Raw genomic sequence first — 20,385 nt, forward strand, 5'->3', positions numbered from 1 at the left:
ACTTATGGCCAACCATTACTCGCTAGATGCACATCTACATAGGATTAACCTCGCGCTGAGCAATATTTGTAGTAGGTGTGGTTCCGGTTATGATGACATCGATCACGTAGTTTGGCAGTGCCCGGATATGGACGCCTCCAGAGCGCAACTTTTGGATACCCTTGCGGCCCGAGGTAGACAACCCTATGTTCCAGTTAGAGATGTGTTGGGCACCCGCGATTTCACTTATATGGTCGCAATTTACGATTTCCTTCGCTTGTCTTGTATAAAAGTTTAATTCTCTTGTGTTCTCTTCTCCAGTTTTTTTTTCTCTGTGTTGTCCCTTTTGTGTTGGATTGAGGATCCTGGCCATCCGGCAGACGAATACCGGCAAGAAATTGGTACCAACGCCATGACACGATAATAGAGCTACCACGCTATACCTCCCGGATGAGCTGCAGAGAACCCTAAACCCAATCCTTACCATGTCCTTCCCTTTCAAAATTGTGACCATTAACCTCGAGTTGCCACGAGTACCCTGGCTCCATCCCATACTAACTTTGGTAATGAAAATGTAAATAAATTGTAAATAGTACAAAAATGAACTTCGGCTCCGTAAAGCGTTACACGCATTTGAGCCCCAAATAAACGAACTAGTAAAAAAAAAAATGGTTGCTATTCCGTGATTGACCGAAGTCAGTGAAAATGCACAAAGAATCAACTAGAAGTTCGGCTGGGATTGGCCATAATCTTCTTCAATGTGCATTATTCAGTGCCTCTATTTATACAGGGCCAATAACTGCGCCGGCCACGTCCTTGCAGTCAGGTGGGATTGGGGAAGGAATGTTAGTGTGTAACCTTTGCTATTTGGAGACCGTGTTTGCCTCTGCATCTCCACAAAGGTTACTGGGAGGGATGTTTGTTAATGGGAAGGATCGTTGGGTCACAGGATTCACTTTGATAAGCGATTAGACCATGATAAATAATGATTTGTGAGATATATATACATGCTTATTTGTAAATATAGTATTTTCATTTGATATGAACAATTTCTATATAGTGGAAAATTATGCCGACACTTGAGGTGACGAACCATTCAAAGTTTGTTGAACAAATACCTAAATGTAACATTCCTACAGCTGTCAGGACGAAAGCATGTGTTATTATATTTTTTTTTTACTTATTTGAAAAGAAACAAAAAACTCGATTGGTTGGAACATCATAGAACACTCTTATTCTTATGCCGACACTTACAGTGGCGAACCATCCAAAGTTTGTCAAATAAAGTGAACCTTTCGCAAGTCTACACTTGTAGTGTCGAACCATTCAAAGTTTTTTTTTTTTTAATTACAAAAATAAAGGTAAAAAGGGGTGTTCTGAAAATAAAAAAAAATGTGAAACATAAATAATTCATGAATCAGAGTTTGTGTCGACACTCACAGTGACAAACAATTCATAGTTTGTTGAAAATTCATATTTACGTCCCACAATTGTAACGATTAAATGTGCAGTCATATATACTTTATAGATTAGAAATAGTAGCATGAAACGAGCTCACCAATTGATCCTTTATCCTTCACTGTGCAGCCATAATCCACTCTCAGCCTCACTCGTTTGCTCGGCTATATAAAAGCACTCAGAAAAAAATAGGCGCGCGACCCGAAAAGGAAAAAAAAACTTGGCTTTCTTGACGCACTGTCCAGCAGCAAGCGTCAAGGTCAAAGGATCAAAAAGAACTAACCGATCGCGCCACTTTTTCACTTATACTGCTTCGCGTTGAAAAATGGGTTAACCAACGTGCGAAGTTTGATTTTTGACCAACTTCGCCGCGTCGCAACTCAATTCTCAATAGTGCGCATAATGCACACGGTGGAGGGCATAGATGCGCACTATAGCGAAGCGACTCGCGACGCGGCGAAGTTGGTCAAAAATCGAACATCGCACGTTGGTTCACCCATTTTAAGTCGCGAAGCAGTATACTAGACCGACGCGCGACATGTTTGATCCTACCCTCGTCGCTGTCCCCCGTAGGAGCAAGCGCCAAGGTCGAAAGATCAGACAGAACTAACCGATCGCGGCACTCTAACTGATCACGCCACTTTTTCACTTACTAGACCGACGCGCGACATGTTTGATCCTGCCTCCGTCGCTCGCCCCCGTAGGAGCAAGCGTCAAGGTCGATAGATCAAACTGAACTCCTTCAAAAGATCTCATTATAGGTAAATCAAAAATTATTTAATGAAAACCGACTGGCAAGGTGACGTAAAGCACGTAAAGCAGAGATGGTCGGGTCTCGGGTTTTCAAACCCGAAACCCGACCCGAACCCGTCGGGTTCGAAATTTTTCATGCCCAGGGAAATCAAGGAAATTTCCATTACGATAAGATCCTGGACTGACCGGGAATCAAACTCAGACACCTTCAGCATGGCTTTGCTTTGTAGCCGCGGATGCTAACCACTCGGCTAAGGAAGGCCCGCTTCTCATATGTGCATCCCAAAAGACGTAAATTACATGATTTATTGGGAGTATGTATGTCATTTTGAAAATTGAAATTACGCTCAGAAACACGGGTAGTCACAGAATTACTAAATTCTAGTATATAATGACTATTTTCTATCTGCCTCTCTTTCATTCTGTAGGGAATTTTATTCCCGTCTATCAATTCGCCTGGGTTGAAGCATCGCTAAGTTTCAACCCAGTAGAAATGATAGTGTACATATTCACAGCAGAATGAAAGAGAGGCAGATAGAAAATAGTCATTAATGCATAAACTTTAGTAATTATGTGACTATTTTTATTTCTGAGTGTATCTCATGTTTCTTGGCCACGATTTTTAACCTCTATCAAGTACCAGTTTTCAGGACATTTTCAAGAGGTATATTTGATCTGTAAAAATAACAACAATTACAGATTTAATTGTATCCACTACTTGAAGTCTGGGTCACCAGGTAATGTGGGACCGATTAATGGCAAATTTTCACTAGGGTTTTATTTTCTTAAATACTATAAGCAATTCATCCAAATGTTGTTCAGGAGTTCTATCAGAGTTTATCCCCGATTTTGTTTAACCAACTTCTACTAGAATAACTCCAGAATAACTCCAAAAATACATGATGGGTCCTTTCGAGTATTCTTTCACCTCCCATTTTGTGTGATAATTGTTTTAGTAATTTCTTAGCTTCTTAGCTGCTTAGAATTAGTTTGTGTATTATATTATTCAACATTTCTCCAAGAACTCATACAGATCTACGAACACCTCACTTGTAAAATTATCTGAAAAGTATATGTTAAAACTCATGAAAAATCCAGTAAAAATGTCCTAGGACAACTTATTACAAGTTCACCGAAGGCAAATGGCGGGATTATAAATTACAACAATTTATTGAAAAATCCTTGACGAAATCTTTTGAAAAAAAATCATCAAATATGTGCCAAAAAATCTTTGGGAATCTCGAGAAACTAGTGGAAAAGTCTTTACTGAATGTATATAACAATTTGTTAAGAAATTGCCGGAAGTAGTTATTCATTGATTAATTCCTTCAGGCTTCCAAGAAACAATACATGTTGCGAAATTCATGTAGTATTTTTTGGAATCAGAAGAAATAATTTATAATTCTTGAAGAAGTGCTTTGAGAAAGCTGTCTTTAAGAACTTTGTAATCCGTTAACGTTCAAGAATTCATCATAATAATGATCAAAACTTCAAAAGCTCAAAAAAACTAACCTTTGTTCGTTGAAATTGTGTTCACTTTATTTCGGTTGAAGAGATACAATGCAGTAAATACATGTTCATGTAAACGTTGTCGATTTCAAGCAAAAATTAAACTGCTTTTGAAAATTCTAAAATTTTTGACGGATCCTGCCCCCTAATAAATTTTTGAAAGAATCCATCCAAAATTCTGAATCTGTAATGTTAGATTATCTGTTCCAAAAACATTGAAAATTAAATTAACTCAAAACATTTTAAATAGGGTCCTAAAGGCCTGTCGCAATTTTAGTGCCAAACGCTTAAGTTTAGGCCAAAAACACATGTTTACTCAATTTTCTAATGTTTTCCGTTGGTTTAAGCCCAAAAAACATTTTTTTAGATTTTGTCACATCCTTTGGCTTAAACTCAAATTTTGGGTGTATTTTGTTTTCCGTGTCCCTTCCGAAATGTCAGATAGGAACAACCCCAGTGTTAAAACTAAAACCCCTGTGGTGTTTTTGTCGACTAAGCGAACGTCAAACATGATCAAAAGTGTCAAGGTTCATTTATGGACCAAATTTTTAAAGTAAAGTTTAAACATGATATAACCATTATTTGAGCGGGAAAAACTGCTAAAGTTGTTACAGTAACATGCTTTTTCGTGTTATTAAATAAAAACAAGATTTCATTAAAAATTTTAGGACCCAATTGAGTTGTGGAATATTCTTCTAAAGACTCCGGTTATTTTTCAGTGCTTCTTTCAGATATCTAACCAGAAATTCTCGCAGAAGTTGCTCTAAGGATTTTTGTAGATTCCTCCATGAGATTTCCCCATATTTTTTTCCTAGAGGTTCCTCTAGGAGTCCATCCAGGTATTTTTCCAAGAAATTATCCAATCCAAAAAAAATCTTCGAAGAATCTCTGGATGAATTCTTGAGGTTATTTCTGATGCAATTACTGAAGGAATTCACGGGAAAATATCTGGAGAAATTTTTACAGGAATTCTTGAAGGAATCCTCAAAATAAAGGATATTCAGAACAATTCTCCAGAAAAAAATCTGGATGATTCTCTGTAGGATTACCTTGGAGTAATTCTTCTGTGAGAATTCATGAAAGAAGTTATTAAGAAATTCGTGAAGTTATTACTTGTATAATCCTTGGGATAATTTCTACAAGAATTCCTCATAGAATGCTCGGAGCAATTACTGCAGGAATCACTGCGAAAATCTCCGGAATTATTCATGGAGTAACTTCAAGAGTACTACCTGGGAAACCCCTGCAAGTGTCCCTGGAGGATTTTTTTAAGAAATATCTTTAATAGTCCTAAAGAAATAGTAGAAATTCCTAGAGAAATCCTTGGTGTCAACTCTGCAAGAATTATTTCAGATATTTTCTAGAGGAATCCTCTGGCAAAAGCAGTCTCTGGAAAAATTTCAATCTCTGGAAGAATCTATGGAGGAATCTCTATACCAGCTGCTGAAGGAATTCTTGGATAAATATCAACATAAATGTTGTGAGAGCAATCTATGGATAAATCACTGGAGGCATTCCTGCATGAACTCCTCCTCTCTAGAGTTTTACCTGGAGCAATCTTTGGAATAATCCTTGATGAAAACCTGGAGGAACTCCTAGTAGAATTCCTAGTGGAATTGTTATAGGTACTCCTGGAGCCCTATCTGAGCCGGTCTGAAAGAATCGAGCTGCGGTTGAGAGTTCTTCTTGGAGGAATCTCTGCCAAAATCTCTAGTGAAATCCCTGGAAAAATCGCAGTAACTCGGTCGAGATTATCTTGGAGAAATTTCTGGTAGAATCCCTGGAGCAATCTTCGAAAAAAAATCCTAGAGAAATCTCTGGAGAAATTCCTTTCCGACACCAATGTTTTTGTTAATCAATCTGACCAAGGCCAATGATTAATTTGTTCTTTTTTCCACTACACAACTTTCTATGGTTGCTATGCAACACAAGTTCGACGAACCAACATGATTGAATGCACAAATATGTTTCTACAAAATGTTCGCTAGTAGTTCGTGCACATATTGTGCATCCGAGTAATCGCTGCAATGTCGCTCAACTTTCGCGTCGCTGGACTGGCGAGCTCTTTGCAGTTTAGTGCTCCAGCGACGCATTGAGATAGCCTGTGTCGCTCAAGCACTAACATGAATAGGTCGCCAGAGTCCAGCGACGTTTTGGTCGCGTGAAATAGTTGAGCGAAGTTTGTATTCGTTCTAGGTATTGTGCTCTGCAAGATAAATCCACGTAATGCGATTATCTGAAAATGTCGATATACCGTCGCAGTGGTAATGAAAATCATTAAATATTTCAGATTTAGCAAATTTGAAACATTTGTGTCCTTGAAGGACAAAAAAATCCAAGCCTACTTGAATTTTGACGTTGCGTTTGAATTGCGCGCATATCTTCTGCGCGTTACCGCCGCCGCTGGATGTGGATTTAATATAAGCGCCGCAATATTGCCTGCACTAACAATATTATACGGTTCGCGCGAACATTCGTGCAATTTACACAAATGTTCGTGCATTGCGCGCACTGTGTAATCACAGCTTTATAGACCTATGCACGGGTTCATTATTTGACGTTTTAGCGGTGCCGTGTTATTTATGTGACCATGGAAACCAGTGAATTCGGCACCGCTCAAACGTCAAATTAGTGAACTCGTACATCAGTCCATAGTTTCAAATAATGATGCTTTACGGACGATGATTTGAAAAAATGTGACAATGGACCTATGCACGGGTTCACTAATTTGACGTTTGAGCGGTGCCGAATTCACTGGTTTCCATGGCCACATAAATAACACGGCACCGCTAAAACGTCAAATAATGAACCCGTGCATGGACCAATGCACGAGTTCATTAATTTGACGTTTGAGCGGTGCCGAATTCACTCGTTGCCATGGCCACGTAAATAACACGGCACCGCTCAAACGTCAAATGGTGAACTCGTGCATTGGTCCATAGGTCCATTGCTCAGTACAACCTACTATGATCAGAATTGTTCAAACATGGTTACGGACGGCCATGTGCAGATTGATGAAAAATGGTTTTAAAATTATTCCTCAAGTAGCCTTTCATGAAATTGCAAAAAATGTTGTACGCAACTTGGTGATTTTTACAGCACTGGTCGTAATTATCCAACTCGGCAAGCCTCGTTAGATAAACGTACGAATGGTACTGTAAAAATCTTCATTCTGATCCTGTTGTTGAAAATTACTAGTATCTAATATTTTCCATTTGCATCAGTTGTTTTTTTTTATATTTCGCATATTTCACATGTTTCGCATTACAAAATCAATATGAGTACATATTGTCTACATATCAACACAGATAAGCAGACGTCATACTCTCATCGATGTCCATCGGAGCATCTTTTAACAGTCGATTCAAATATATAGTAGATGGCTAATCCACCGCGTAACCCGCAATGCTCGCATCTTTTTACACACGTTTACACACTACCGTCATCTGTTGGCCCATCGACCACATTGGGCGACTAAGTTTCCATTTTTTTGTTAACTATGCATTATTTTAAAAAGAAGGAATCAGAAGCATATTTGTTGACATGATCAAGTGGAAAGTACACTGATGCAAATACAAGTGTTTCGTTTTCTATATTTGCCTTTACCCAAACATATTCAGACTCTTTAAATTTCGAAGAAGAAAAAAATTCAGAATTAAATTTTAAACAAACTGCGTTGCCGATTTTTCCACCTTACTTTCTTTGTGACATAAGAAGATTACGATCGTCTCTGAAAGCGTTATAATCATATCCGAAAACTTCTTCGCTTTTTAATGATTCCCAACTTGTTTCTGTGCCTAATATGAACAAAAAGGATGACGCTAAAATGTTTTTATTTTATGAATTTGCTTGATTTTAGAAGATCGTCTCATACGATTGAAATTTTGACTATAAACCTCGGAGGCTTGTGGAAGGTCTAAATCATTTATTTTAAGTGTTCAACATTTAAATGTGAACACATCGAACGGTTGCCGCACTCATTTGCGCTAAATGTGTTAGCAATACATTTATTGCATGTTAGATGACTAATATTATATTTCTCTGTAAAGTGCGTGCGACATAACTTTTAAACTTGATGACACTTAGATGTTTTTTAAGTTCATTTTTTAACTATAAAATTGTTGTCAATTTTGAAGTTATTTTCAGTACTGGACAGAATCAGAGGCGCGGTAAGTGGGTAGAAAACTCCTGGATAGGACAGTTAACAGAGCCACGAGTATTTCTGAAAGTATTGCTTGACAAATTTCTGAAATATTCATGGAGAACTATGTTGGATTGGATTCTATTCAAGCAAGTTTCAAGTTATTCTTAAGCTGTCGTGATCTCCAAAGCATCTTTTATCGTATCCAAGAATGAATATTTGAAGGAATTCCCATTTTTGGATTCATTCCTAATGAATATTCAGAGGAATTCCTGAATGTTCCATGGGAGCCTAACAATAAAGTATAACAAATTATCACGAAAATCGATGCATGTAAAAAAACAAAATTTGGAGAAATAGCTAAAAAACATTTGATCAAATTCATGGTTTTTTGTTTTAACCTTAAAAAACAAAAAAAAATTATATCACAGTAAGAATTTCTCACAGATTATTCAAAAGAACTTCGGGAAAATTTTTGGATGAAATTTTTGGAAAACCCTCTGGTGGAATCTGTGAATTTTTATAATATGTTTTTTACTTTCCGATTTCCATTTGTTGTAGAAAATTTCCTCTCGGAGCAACAAGAGCAAGCGTCCTTGAGAATCTTCCTGCTTTGGGATACTTCAATGAACATCAATGGACTTTTCCACGTCAGCAAAACGTTAAGATGATCGACGCCCTTCTAGCGATGAACAATCTCAGCATAGTGAATGCCATCGACGAGCTGGGAACTATCTGCCGGGACTTTATCTTGGTTTGCTATTGGGCGGGTAGAAAGTTCCCCTGCTTCGATAAACATGAGTTCTTCAGCTGGATAGACTCTACTAGTCATTATGGAGCGTGCTGCTCGTTCAACTATCATCCCAGTGTGCAGGAAACTATTACTCCATTTGCTGTGAACACATTTGGAGTCCATGGTGGATTGAGTGTTATAGGAACTGGATATCCACAAGCATCGGACGGTAAATCGGGAGCCTTGTACTCGGAAGGATTCATGGTAAGGCTATATCGACTAACACGTGTGTAAACATTGCTTATTTATTCGACCAACGTTCTTCACAGCTGATGATTCATCATCCTCATGACTTCGCAGTGGAATCCGCACCTCTGACACTTTTGAAGCTTGGAACGGAAACCTTCATCAGTGTATCGCCAACAGATTCTCGCTGTTCGTCACAGGTTCTAGTACTGCCGCAGTCGCAGCGATCCTGCATTATTGGCAAAGATTTTCCTGTTCCAATCGAAAATTACCGTCAGCCTGCCTGTACTCTGGAGTGCCTACGAAACGAGGTTCACCGGAAGTGCGATTGTCATCCTTATCATCTACCTCGTCAGTCACAGATTCCGGAGAACATCAAACCTATACGAGGATGCACAGTCTTTGATTCGCTGTGCCTGATTGACAATTTTTGTAAGATTTAACAGTTTGGAATGGGGATGATCCCGAACATAATATGGGACATTTATTAACAACATACCTAAGGGTTTATGGGGAATGAGGGTTCAGAATTTTCCTCGATTGCTATCAACGTTTACTTGCTCATTGTGCTCTACACCTTCATTCATTCATTTAGTTAACATCTAAACAGAAAACACTGAAACAACAATTTCAGGCCACAATACTCGGTTCGTGGCCGCATCTCTCCATCCTCGGTTCTGACCCATGCTCGCCAAATCGATGCACTCTTGATCCGCCCACCTCGCTCGCTGCACTCCACGCCTTTTTGTACCAACCGGATCCGAAGTGAACACCATTTTTGCAGGATTGCGGTCCGGCATTCTTGCAACATGCCCTGCCCATGGTATCCTTCCAGCTTTAGCCACCTTCAGGATACTCGATTCGTCGTAGAGTTGGGCGAGCTCGTAATTCATCCTTCGCGCCATACACCGCCAAAGATCGTCCTAATCACCCGGCGTTCCAAGATCCAAGTGCTTGCAGGTCCTCCTCGAGCATCATCCACGTTTTATGCTCGTAGAGGACTATCGATCCTATGAGCGTTTTGTACATGGTACATTTGTTGCGGGTGTGACTCTTTGTTGACCGCAGAATCTTGTGGAGGCCATAGTAGGTGATGATGCGCCTCCGTATTTCGCGGTTAACGTAACTTATTATTATTAAAATTCATTGGCTTTTTTCGGTGAATACAATATCTATACTCAGAGTGAAAGGGAGTAACGAAAGTAATGAAATGACAAGATGGATAGAATCGCAAGCGAGCGACGAGAGAAATGAATAGAAGTTGAAAATTTGTTTTAACAGAGGGCCATATGTGTGAACAACACAATCGAAACGACAAATCGTTGCCTAACGTAACTATCAGCCGTCAGCAAGGATCCAAGGTAGACATAACCCTATATATCGTAACATTGCTTCCTAGGCGAACCCTTTCACGCTCGGCTCCACCTACTAGCATGTACTTTGTCTTGGACGTATTCACCACCAGTCCAACTTTTGCTGCATCGCGTTTCAGGTTCTATTTGTCGTACAGTAAAAATCTGGTCCGTTGTCGATCAGCCGTCAACGAAGCCTGCTTGATAACTTCTCACGAACTAGTTTACTACAGGTTTCAGACGACGGAAGATAATCTGGGATAACACTTTGTAGGCCGCATTTAGAATCGTGATCTCCAGGACCATATTTATGAGTTCAGCGTCGATACCATCCTTACCAGCAGCTTTATTGTTCTTGAGCTCGTGAATGGCATTCTGAGCCTCCCTTAAAGTGGGGGCTGGTTGGTTTCCATTGTCCGCAGTACTGTCGAAAGTTTTCCTCCGTTGTCTCGACCTTCATTGTCTGTGCTCTCTGTGCCACTCAGGTGTTCGTCGAAGTGCTGCTACCACCTTTGGAACACCTCACTTCCGTCCATCAAATGCTCCCATCTTTATACCTGCGCATCTCGGCTCGCGGCACGAAGTCGTTAGGGGTGCGTTTAGCTTCTGATAGAACTTGCGTGTTTCTTGAGACCGGCACAGCTGTTCCATCTCCTCGCACTCCGTCTCCTCCAGGTGGCGTTTTTTTCTCCCGAAAGAGGCGGGTCTGCTGTTGCCGTTTCCGTCTATAACGTTTCACGTTCTGCCGGGTCCCTTGCTGCAGCATGACTGTCCACGCTGCGTTCTTCTCCTTCAGAATCTGCTTACATTCCTCGTCGACTCCGTTCCACGTACTCGACGTTGCTCTCAGCTGCATTGTTGATGGCTGCCTTAACTGTTCTCCAGCAGTCCTCAAGAGGGGCTTTATCCAGCTCACCCTCTTCCGGTAATGTAGCCTCGACGTGCTGCGCGTATGCCGCTGCCACATATGGTTGCTTGAGCCGCTCTAGGTCGTACCGAGGCGGCCATCGGTACTATATGTTGTTAACGACGAGAGTTTTGGGCGCAGTTTAACCATCACCAGATAGTGGTCAGAGTTGATGCTAGCGCCATGATAGGACTTCTCGGCGCACAAATATTCTATGAACACATTCTAGTGAGATAAATGCAGCGAATACTGCATTCAACATGAACTAATCTTTCTTATTCCGCAGCACCGAAACAAACCTAACCAGTTTTGAGTTCATTTTCCACATTTATTTGAATAATCAAGTGGTCACAGCAAACAGGAGGATCGTTGGTGTTTCGAGGATATCACTCTTAGGTTTGAACTATGAAAAACCAGAAATAAATAGATTGATTTTTAAAACTTCGTTTTTACAGCAAATTTGGGAGGTTATTTCAGTCTGTGCTTAGGAATGAGTATTATCTCGCTGGTTGAAGTGCTGTTCTACATATTCTGACATCGATAATGTCGGAGAAGTGCCGTCTATCAATCAGAACGTGGTCGATTTGTGATTCTGTCTGCTGTGGTGATCTCCAGGTGTATCGGTATGGAAAGCTGTGTTGGAAATAGGTGCTACGAATGGTCATATTCTTGGAGGCGGCGAAAGCAATTAGTCGTAGGCCGTTTTCGTTCGTCTGTCGGTGGGCGCTGAGCTTTCCAATAGTCGGTTTGAACTCCTCCTCCTGGCCAACCTGAGCATTTAGATCTCCAATGATGATTTTGACGTCATGGCTTGGGCAGCTGTCGTACTCGCGTTCGAGCTGCGCGTAAAAAAGCGTCTTTATCATCATCAGTGCTTCTAGAGTGAGGGCTGTGCACGTTTATTATGCTGAAGTTGAAGAACCGGCCTATGAGCCGCAACTTGCATATTCTCTCATTGATCGGCCACCACCCGATCTCGCGCCTCTGCCTCACCCATAAATTTAAAAGCTGTTCCCAGCTACTGTGTGTTGCTGCAGCTCTGGTAGATGGTATGGGTATGTCTAAACTTTCGTACCATTGATCCTTTTAAACAAAATTTCTGCAGCACTATGCAGGATCCGTAGCTGAATCCACGGTCCTTCAGCACGTCGGCGAGTATGCGTGTGCTCCCGATGAAGTTGAGGGATTTGCAGTTCCGCCGTGGTTGAGGTCTTGATCAGATTCAATTGGCTGTCTTCCAGAAGTAACCAAGTCGTGGCACGCTCCTTCTGGTTACCGGTGCCTGAAATTCAACTTCAGCTGCTGCATCGCCCGAACCGGAAGCCCCGGCTTTTCCATCGGGCATGTTCCGATCACGTACCGCCACAGATCGTTCCAAATCATCAGGAATTCGAGCTTCGTCTTCTCAGTTCCGTAATTGCTACCTTTAAGCTTGGAAATTCCAATTCGCTCAATTTCGGCGCAAACAAAATCATTGCATGATTTCCTGAAGGAAATTATTGAATGGAATTCTAGAATGTGTTCTGATAGAATTCGCAAAGGTATTCTTGCAGAAACTCATCCGACAGTTCTTCGTGAACTGTTGCAATCTTACCAAAAATGCTTTTATGAATTCTTCCAATAACCACCTCAAAATTCTTTCAGGGCTCCTTTGCGCCATTCAGATGTTTAACGTGGTACTACTTCCATCTTTCGAGTCTGTTTTTTTCAATACTACCCAAAGAACTAACAACCTGCGGTGGTAACATTGATTTTTTATTGTTACACAGTGGTTTTATTGAACAATTAGCATTTTGCATTTGCAACACAGTATAGATTGTAATCTACAAAAACTTATGCAGATTTTATGCTCACCTTGTAATCCAATTATTATTATTTTCAGATATGCTCAAACGCCTCAAATGCCAATGTCTTCCCGCCTGTAGTGATGTAACATATAAAACGTCGTCAGTGGTTACGGACTTCTCGGCGCACAAATATTCTATGAACATATTCTAGTGAGATAAATGCAGCGAATACTGCTACTGCATTCATCATGAACTAATCTTTCTTATTCCGCAGCACCGAAACAAACCTAACCAGTTTTGAGTTCATTTTCCACATCTATTTGAGTAATCAAGTGGTCGCATCCAACAGGAGGATCGTTGTTGTTTCGTGGATATCACTCTTAGGTTTGAACTGTGAAAAACCTTTAATAAATAGATTGATTTTTAATACTTCGTTTTTACAGCAAATTTGGGAGGTGCTTTCAGTCTGTGCTTAGGAATGAGTATTATCTCGCTGGTTGAAGTGCTGTTCTACATATTCCTGCGATTCTATAGGATCCAACAAAAACTGCAAAAGCAGGCGAAGGAAAAGCAAATTAAATTGGTACAACCCTTAGCGGCGCTGCAGAGATTTCCCAAGAAGGAGCAATTGTTGAACCAAAAAATTTCGGCATTCGAATAGCAAATAACTAAGACTCAGTGATGTATTTTTATAAAAATAGACAGTGTTTCATATTTATTAGTACTATTATCCAGCTTCATCTAGTGAGACACTTCTACATAATGTATGTAAAATATATCTCGTTTCAGTTAAATAACTATCCCTCTCAACTACCCCGACACGGATAGTAAACAGTTTTATTTTGCACTTAAACTAAACATCACATAACGCGCCTTTAATAAATTGCAAATAATTTTGCTTCAATTCCCTTTTTATGTGGTTTCTTAGGGCATCCTAAAAGATACCCGAACTATGCAAAAACTAAAATCTTTGGGTCAATCCCGCCATACATCAGCCTAGCCTCGAACTCATCTGAAGCCAACAAAATAACAATCAATCTACCTAACTATCTGGGACTCAATTTTCAACACGCCATTGTCGTTCAAAAGCCAATCTTTTTGAATAAGTAGTTACATCGTCGCTTGATCGTTAGGCCTTTTGATTTGCGTATCCAGTTAAGTAGCACTAGTAAAACCAGCACTCCGGACACCGTCACGAACCAATTGGAGGCTAGCTTGAAACTGGAGGTTGATTCGCGACTCAGCGCAAAATTGCTACTTCCGTACAAATTGTTAGCGTTGGCGTCTGGATGGTCGGCAACCGGAAGATGGTGCTGCTGGTCTTTGGATTGGTTGGGTCCTGCCACCCCGGCTGGTACTTTCACTCCAATGGAAGCCACCGAAGGTCGCCCGACTGAGGGATTGACAAAGCTGTTCGGCGCATTTGGTGGGATTTTGTCGGTTTTCTTGTTCCGCCATCCCGGAACGTCCGGTTCGTCGTTGGCGCTAATTATGGTTGCTGTAAGAAAAGGAATGAAACAACTCGTTTTAGAACATACGGAAATTATTAACATTATGAGAAAATGAAAGGATGAAAATCTATTAGGTAAAACACGCAAATGATGTTTTAAACCGTTTAAAGTGATCCAATATGAACAAATATGAGAATTATCACAACATAGGAAAACATGCAATAATATTTTTTATCATTTGTGTTGTTGGGAAGATTTAAGGAGATATACAGTCAGCCCTCTCTCTCTAACTCGATTTTGAAGGAACCATCGAGTTAGGGAGGCATCGAGTTATAGAAAACAAAACCAGTGCAAAGGCGATCCAAGAGATCACCAAGGTTATTATGAAATCAAACTCATTGGATATCGAGATACGGAATATCGAGTAAGGGAGAGTTGACTGTACATATTTTCTTAAGAATCACTATCATTGAAACCATAGACAAATTTATGTACTGTTTCTGGGAAATATCGATAGGAGTTACTGGAAAGAGTCCTAGAGGTGAAAGAATCACTGGTGTATGTAATCTTTATGATGGATTGCTGAAGAAATACTCCAGATTAAAGAAATCCTAACAAATATTTCTAATTTCACGGCACCGAAACATTGTGAGATCTATGTAATAGTTAGTGGATCAAATTTTGAAGGAGACACAGTTCTTACGACATTTTTAGGTGGATTCTTAGAAATATCCTATGTGCAATTTGGGTCTACCCCGTTTGGCATAATGCCGTATGGCATAATGTCGTTTGGCATACAGTCGTTTGGCATAATAGCTGTTTGGCATAATGCCATTTGGCATAACGGTCGTTTGGCATAATCGCCATTTGGCATAATAGCCGTTTGGCATAATTGTGAAAAACAATGAATTTGATCAAATTCCTTCCATTAAGCAAAGGGGTGTGTATAAACTGCTCATGATCGTACATTCCGTTATCAGTTAGTGATAGGACATACTTCTAATCATCATTTTTCAAGGAAACCAATATCCAATAAAGCTCTTTTGGAATTTCATCATACATGACTTCCGGGGTCATTAAGCCCGGGATATTATGGTGCATTTTTAAGGTGAAGATGAATCGAAGCCAAACCTCAAATTTTCAAGAGCACTGAAAACAGGCTGAAAACTTAATCGATTGATCACTAGCTGGTGGTGACCAATTCATTAAGTTTTCATACCAAATGGGTGTTCGGTTCTCTAGATCCGTGCTCTTGAAAATTAGAAGTTTGGCTTCGATTCATCTTCACCTTAACAAAAATATATCCAACGCCTAAGTTATTCCATGTCATTTGAAAAAAAAGGAACATGGAATTTGATGACGCATCTTATGTTACGGCATATTACTGTACCACTGCAGTATCTTCCTTTTTCAAATTATGCCAAACGACCATTATGCCAAATGACTATCATGCCAAACGACTGTTATGCCAAACGACTATTATGCCAAACGACTTTATGCCAAACGACTGTATGCCAAACGGCATTATGCCAAATGGCATTATGCCAAACGGGGTAGACCCGTGCAATTTCTATGAAATCCTCTTAGAAATCCTGCATGAACTTGTAGATTACACCCTGAGATAGTTATTAAAATTATTCCAGGAATAATCGCTGAAAAAAAACCCTAGCACAATCTCTGAAGAAATACTGGAGAAACTATTGAACATACTTTGGACGAATGATTTCTTTACGGGAAATACTGAGATTCCAAAATATATTCCAAGGCAATCCTATTGAACACGTCTCATTTCGACATTCCGTGACTATTTCGGCTTACGTGCCAAACCCAAACCCGATCTCGTTTATATCGTATAACTATAAGCGGAATCGAATTGTTTTACTTTGTTCCGATGCAGCTCCAAATAGATTGTGATTTTATTGGATTTTTCAAGGATTCAAGTAGGTATCCTGATATTTTGGGATTTCTGAAACTCAGGTGGGATTTTGTTGTGATTCTGATGGAATTCTTGGCATTTTTTTGTAAAGTTTCCCTAATTTTGAAAGGATCACTTTCTTGGATTTGTTCGATTTCAGTGAAATTCCGTGAGTTTTCTGGGGTTCTGGTAGGAATTCTTGGACTACGATGAAATCCTGGACTTCCTAGAAAAATGCAACTCCTTCACATTCGCTAAAAAATTGAACCATTGAGGGAATCCCAGGAAAAATCCGTCGAGAAATTCCTTGGAAGTGTAAAGAAATCGTTTTACACATAAATATCTCCTGCCCAATCTTAAAGTATTTCATGATGAAATGCATGGAAAAATCTTTAAATGAAATCTTGTACGGATCTTCTTAGGAATTCCTGGAGCATGACTGACAGGCCTGATAGCGACTCATGGTCCAAAAATGGGAACTTTTGAGACCCTAACTGAGGCCGAACTGAAACCAAAAAGTGATCAAACAGCATATTCCAAATTATTTTTTAGGATTCCTCAAATAACCCCAAGATTAAGATACATTTATCAGATAGCACTGTCAAGTATATGTTTTCTTTCTCGTGGCACTCTACCAGCTATCCTATATACTTTCTATCTACCCTATCATTACTTCTATTGTTTCATGATTTTCTCCTGAAATTTCATCAACAATTGATTAGGACATTTCCCAAAGTTACCTTCATGTATTTTTGTGTACTTGTGTATTTCTCTAAGACTTTCATTCAGGATATTTTCAAGAAATCAGCAAGAATTTTCCAAGGATATCTACAGAAATTATTCCTGTAATCCCTCCAATATTTCTTACAGATTTTTACAGGAATCTATCCAGTCATCAATGATTTTTTTAGGATCCAGTCATCAAGATTTTTTAAGGAGTTCCTCTAAGATATTCACTAAAAACTTCTTCTATAACTCAACCAATATCTACTATTTTCATAGAAAATCATTTCACATATTCGCTCAGGATTTCTTCAAGAATTCTACCAGTAATTACTCTAAGAATGCATACAGCAGGCTGATGGCGGTCAGACAACCAAAAAATAGGGATTTAAGTGATTAAAATTATCAAAATAGTGACTAAAAAGTGACTTCACAAATACAAACATGGTCGTCACAATGACCGGCTTTTGCCCCTACTAACAATTTCATGGCATTTATCCGCAGAAATAATGAACGTACGAAGTCGATCTTCTTATTTTAAACTTTCTGGTAGTGCGCAAAGCGAAAATACGAACTTCACTTTTGTTCGATGCTTCTTTCGCGAGATTTGTTCCTTCAAATCTGGTGAATGCTGTGACATAGTATTTTGATGAAATTTTCAGTAAAAATCATGGAAACTATGCATAATTTCTAAAGAAATTTCTGAGAAGTTTTAGGCTTGAGACTAGTTGAGATTCTGTCAAAAGATATGCCAGTGATCCCTGGATACTCGCCGTAGATTACTCCAGAAATTTAACCAAATTCACGCAACAGGTTTTTCTGAAAAAATGAGTTTTTTTTTTGCAAATAGTGGCTTCTAATTGAATTGAAAGTATAGGTTTTTAGCTTCTATTTGACGTGTTCCCCCTAAAAAAAAATTTCACCGAGGGATCGCGAACATTTTTTTTATTTTGAATTTTTGTTCTTTAGAGTACATTATTTTTAAATGTAATCATTGTGAAAGACAGTTTCGTTGGTCTTAAGCTCGGCGAAAGGCTCATTTCCATATAAAGATTCGTAAAATAAATATACATACATGTATATTAGATTTCATTCTTTGCCAATCAACCGTAATTATTATAAGGTTCATTAAAAATATAATGGATCAACATTACAACAGCCTTCGAACGTAAATGGAATATGCTTAAACGCCCTATATCCCAAGCCTTAGCAAAAAGCTTAAAAAATCCTCATTTAGCATGTTATTAAGGCACTCGGAGTAAGTGACAAATGTTAAACCATGTTAAATGTTAAATCAAACCTTACAAACAAGAAAGTTTTACCATTTTATACTCCTTTTAGATTGATACCATATTCAAACAATACAGGTCTAAATCGATTATCCGGAGTATCGATTTTTATTTCACTCCGAATAATCGAATCACTAAAAGAAAAATTCAAATCTGCAATTAAAGAACTTAAATTTTATCTCTTTTCGTTGTTTTAATTATATTATACAGTGGCGTAGCCAGAAATTCTTTTTAGGAACATTAGGGGTCTTGAGAAGAGAAAACAATTTTTGACCAGCATACACGTTAAACCCCTTTTTCAAATCCCCCTTTTCTCACCTAAGTCCGAAACTGCTAAACTATTAATATTGTATATTGGAATAATAAATTATCCAAAATTGATGCATAAAAACAGAAAAACAAGAACATCAAAAAACATTCCGAATAATCTCTAAAGTCTAAAATTCCGAATAATCGAAGCACGGATAATCGAGTCTCTTGATAATCGAGTCCAACCTGTATATGTTTTCAACATGAATTATGGTTAATTATGTGATTTTTTGCAACGGTAAGTATTAGAGGTAGATTACCGAGTTAAATTTTGTGTTCCCACTTGCTTCGCAGAGTAGAGTAACTGCTATTTACAGTAGATTTTTAAGACTTTTTTTTCAATATCTCGAAGAGATAGCTTCCCTTTCGTGCGCACATCCGCGAATACAGGGTGTGCCATTTTTTTACGTCGGTCAATTTCTATATATGAGGTATTTCTATTTAGTTGCAAACATAGCACAAAAAATAAAAAATATTCGCCTCTGTTTCTTGATCAGAATGAGAGTGGGTTAGCGAATGTAACAAGTGTTGACACACAGTGATCAACGACAAACAGTGGGTGGTTTGTGTTTGTCTTGTTTTCGTTCGTGGCTCGTTATCTTCCACGAACGATAAATGTCATGCGTGTTGTATGAATGCAGGCAGATAAGTGGGATGAAATTATGTCAATAATCGTTAAATTTTCCAAACCAACAGAGGCGAATATTTTTTATTTTTTGTGCTATGTTTGCAACCAAAGGTTCAATGGGCAAATAGATTACAATTAGGTTGTTAAATGCTGAATTACCAGAAAATACGGAAGTTATTATCAATTTTATCCAAAACATAAATCACCCGAATGGCTCGATACTGTTGCAGTCTGTGAGAGTTGCTGCTCTTGAAAGATCTCGTGCCACGAACCAAACGAGAGAGTGAATGTTTACATTCATAGGGCTCTCCGAATGCGATGTACCACGAACTGTTATGGTTCGCGAACTGTTACACTCTCCGAATATGGTTCGATCGGCTTATTCGGGTCAAAATCCAAACACTCGTTTAAATTTTTGCAATTTTTTTGGGCTATTTCATGAAAACAACATCAATCAAGTGGCTGCATTTATTGGTCGTAGCAAAATGAACTCCTTTTGCTGCATTTTTTTGGGGGGTTTTTGCGATGATGTCGGCATAAGAGTCTGCCTTGAGCTCGTCAATAGTCCAAGATTTTCTAGCATACACTTTGCGTTTCAAGTAGCTTCATAAACTTAAGTCAGGAGGAGTCAAATTAGGATCTCCAAAATAAAATCATATGTCCCTTTTTTATATCAGATGTCCATGGAATTTCCGTCGCAGAGACATAATGAACAAACTTCCAAAGAAATCGAATCCCATCGACTGTTTCGTACTGCTTGCAAAAATGACTAAATCATTTTTTTGGCGCGAACGCTCATCCAAACTGTTAATACTTCGTCATGAAATGGCGTTTGTTGAATCTCGAATAGATTTTCTTTTCCTCAAATGTGGCATTTTTGCTTATTTATGAAGCCAGATGGTGCCTGTTGACCACAATATTTTCAAGGTCATCACAGTTGAGTTAACACAACTGCAAGACTATTTTCAATTCAAAGTCACTATTTTGGAATGTTGTTTATGTGTAAAGTTATTCATGATTAAAAAGTACTGAATTGACGTTTCCAGAACATGTCAAACCAAATCAATCGACGGCGCATTCTGTATCACAAGGCGACAGGTCTACTAGATATTAATACTATTTAGAATTGAAAATGTTATTGGAAAATTGACTGAATTACTTATATGATCTTTATCCACTACCACATCAACTGCCCTTCTACACTT

General features: G+C 38.9%; 2 protein-coding genes across 3 annotated transcripts in view; one reads left to right on the top strand and one right to left on the bottom strand.

Moving 5' to 3' along the window:
* The first annotated feature begins 8,406 nt into the window (after positions 1–8,406).
* On the top strand, positions 8,407–13,793 carry LOC5578185 (sodium channel protein Nach). The gene is made up of 5 exons (XM_021850095.1): positions 8,407–8,837; positions 8,903–9,251; positions 12,961–13,075; positions 13,140–13,249; positions 13,309–13,793. The coding sequence occupies exons 1-5, from the start codon at positions 8,508–8,510 to the stop codon at positions 13,524–13,526; spliced, it is 1,122 nt and encodes a 373-aa protein (XP_021705787.1). The 5' UTR covers positions 8,407–8,507; the 3' UTR covers positions 13,527–13,793.
* LOC5578190 (membrane-bound transcription factor site-1 protease) overlaps positions 13,550–20,385 on the bottom strand; it is a 28,156-nt gene continuing 21,320 nt past the window's right edge. Inside the window, exon 4 of one of the 2 annotated variants that reach the window (XM_021850093.1) lies at positions 13,550–14,363. In XM_021850093.1, the coding sequence (XP_021705785.1) occupies positions 13,948–14,363 (416 nt within the window). In that variant the 3' untranslated portion in view covers positions 13,550–13,947. The remainder of the gene's footprint in view (positions 14,364–20,385) is intronic. The other variant, XM_021850094.1, reaches the window with a different exon arrangement.

Source organism: Aedes aegypti, chromosome 3 (assembly GCF_002204515.2).
Source record: "Aedes aegypti strain LVP_AGWG chromosome 3, AaegL5.0 Primary Assembly, whole genome shotgun sequence".
Lineage (NCBI taxonomy): Eukaryota > Metazoa > Arthropoda > Insecta > Diptera > Culicidae > Aedes > Aedes aegypti.

Excerpts from the sequence above, each read along its gene's own strand:
- LOC5578185 (XM_021850095.1), top strand. The coding sequence starts at position 8,508 with ATGATCGACGCCCTTCTAGCGATGAACAATCTCAGCATAGTGAATGCC. Across the intron at positions 8,838-8,902 it reads TGTACTCGGAAGGATTCATG|CTGATGATTCATCATCCTCA; the intron begins GTAAGGCTATAT and ends CGTTCTTCACAG. Across the intron at positions 13,076-13,139 it reads TATTCTATGAACATATTCTA|CACCGAAACAAACCTAACCA; the intron begins GTGAGATAAATG and ends CTTATTCCGCAG.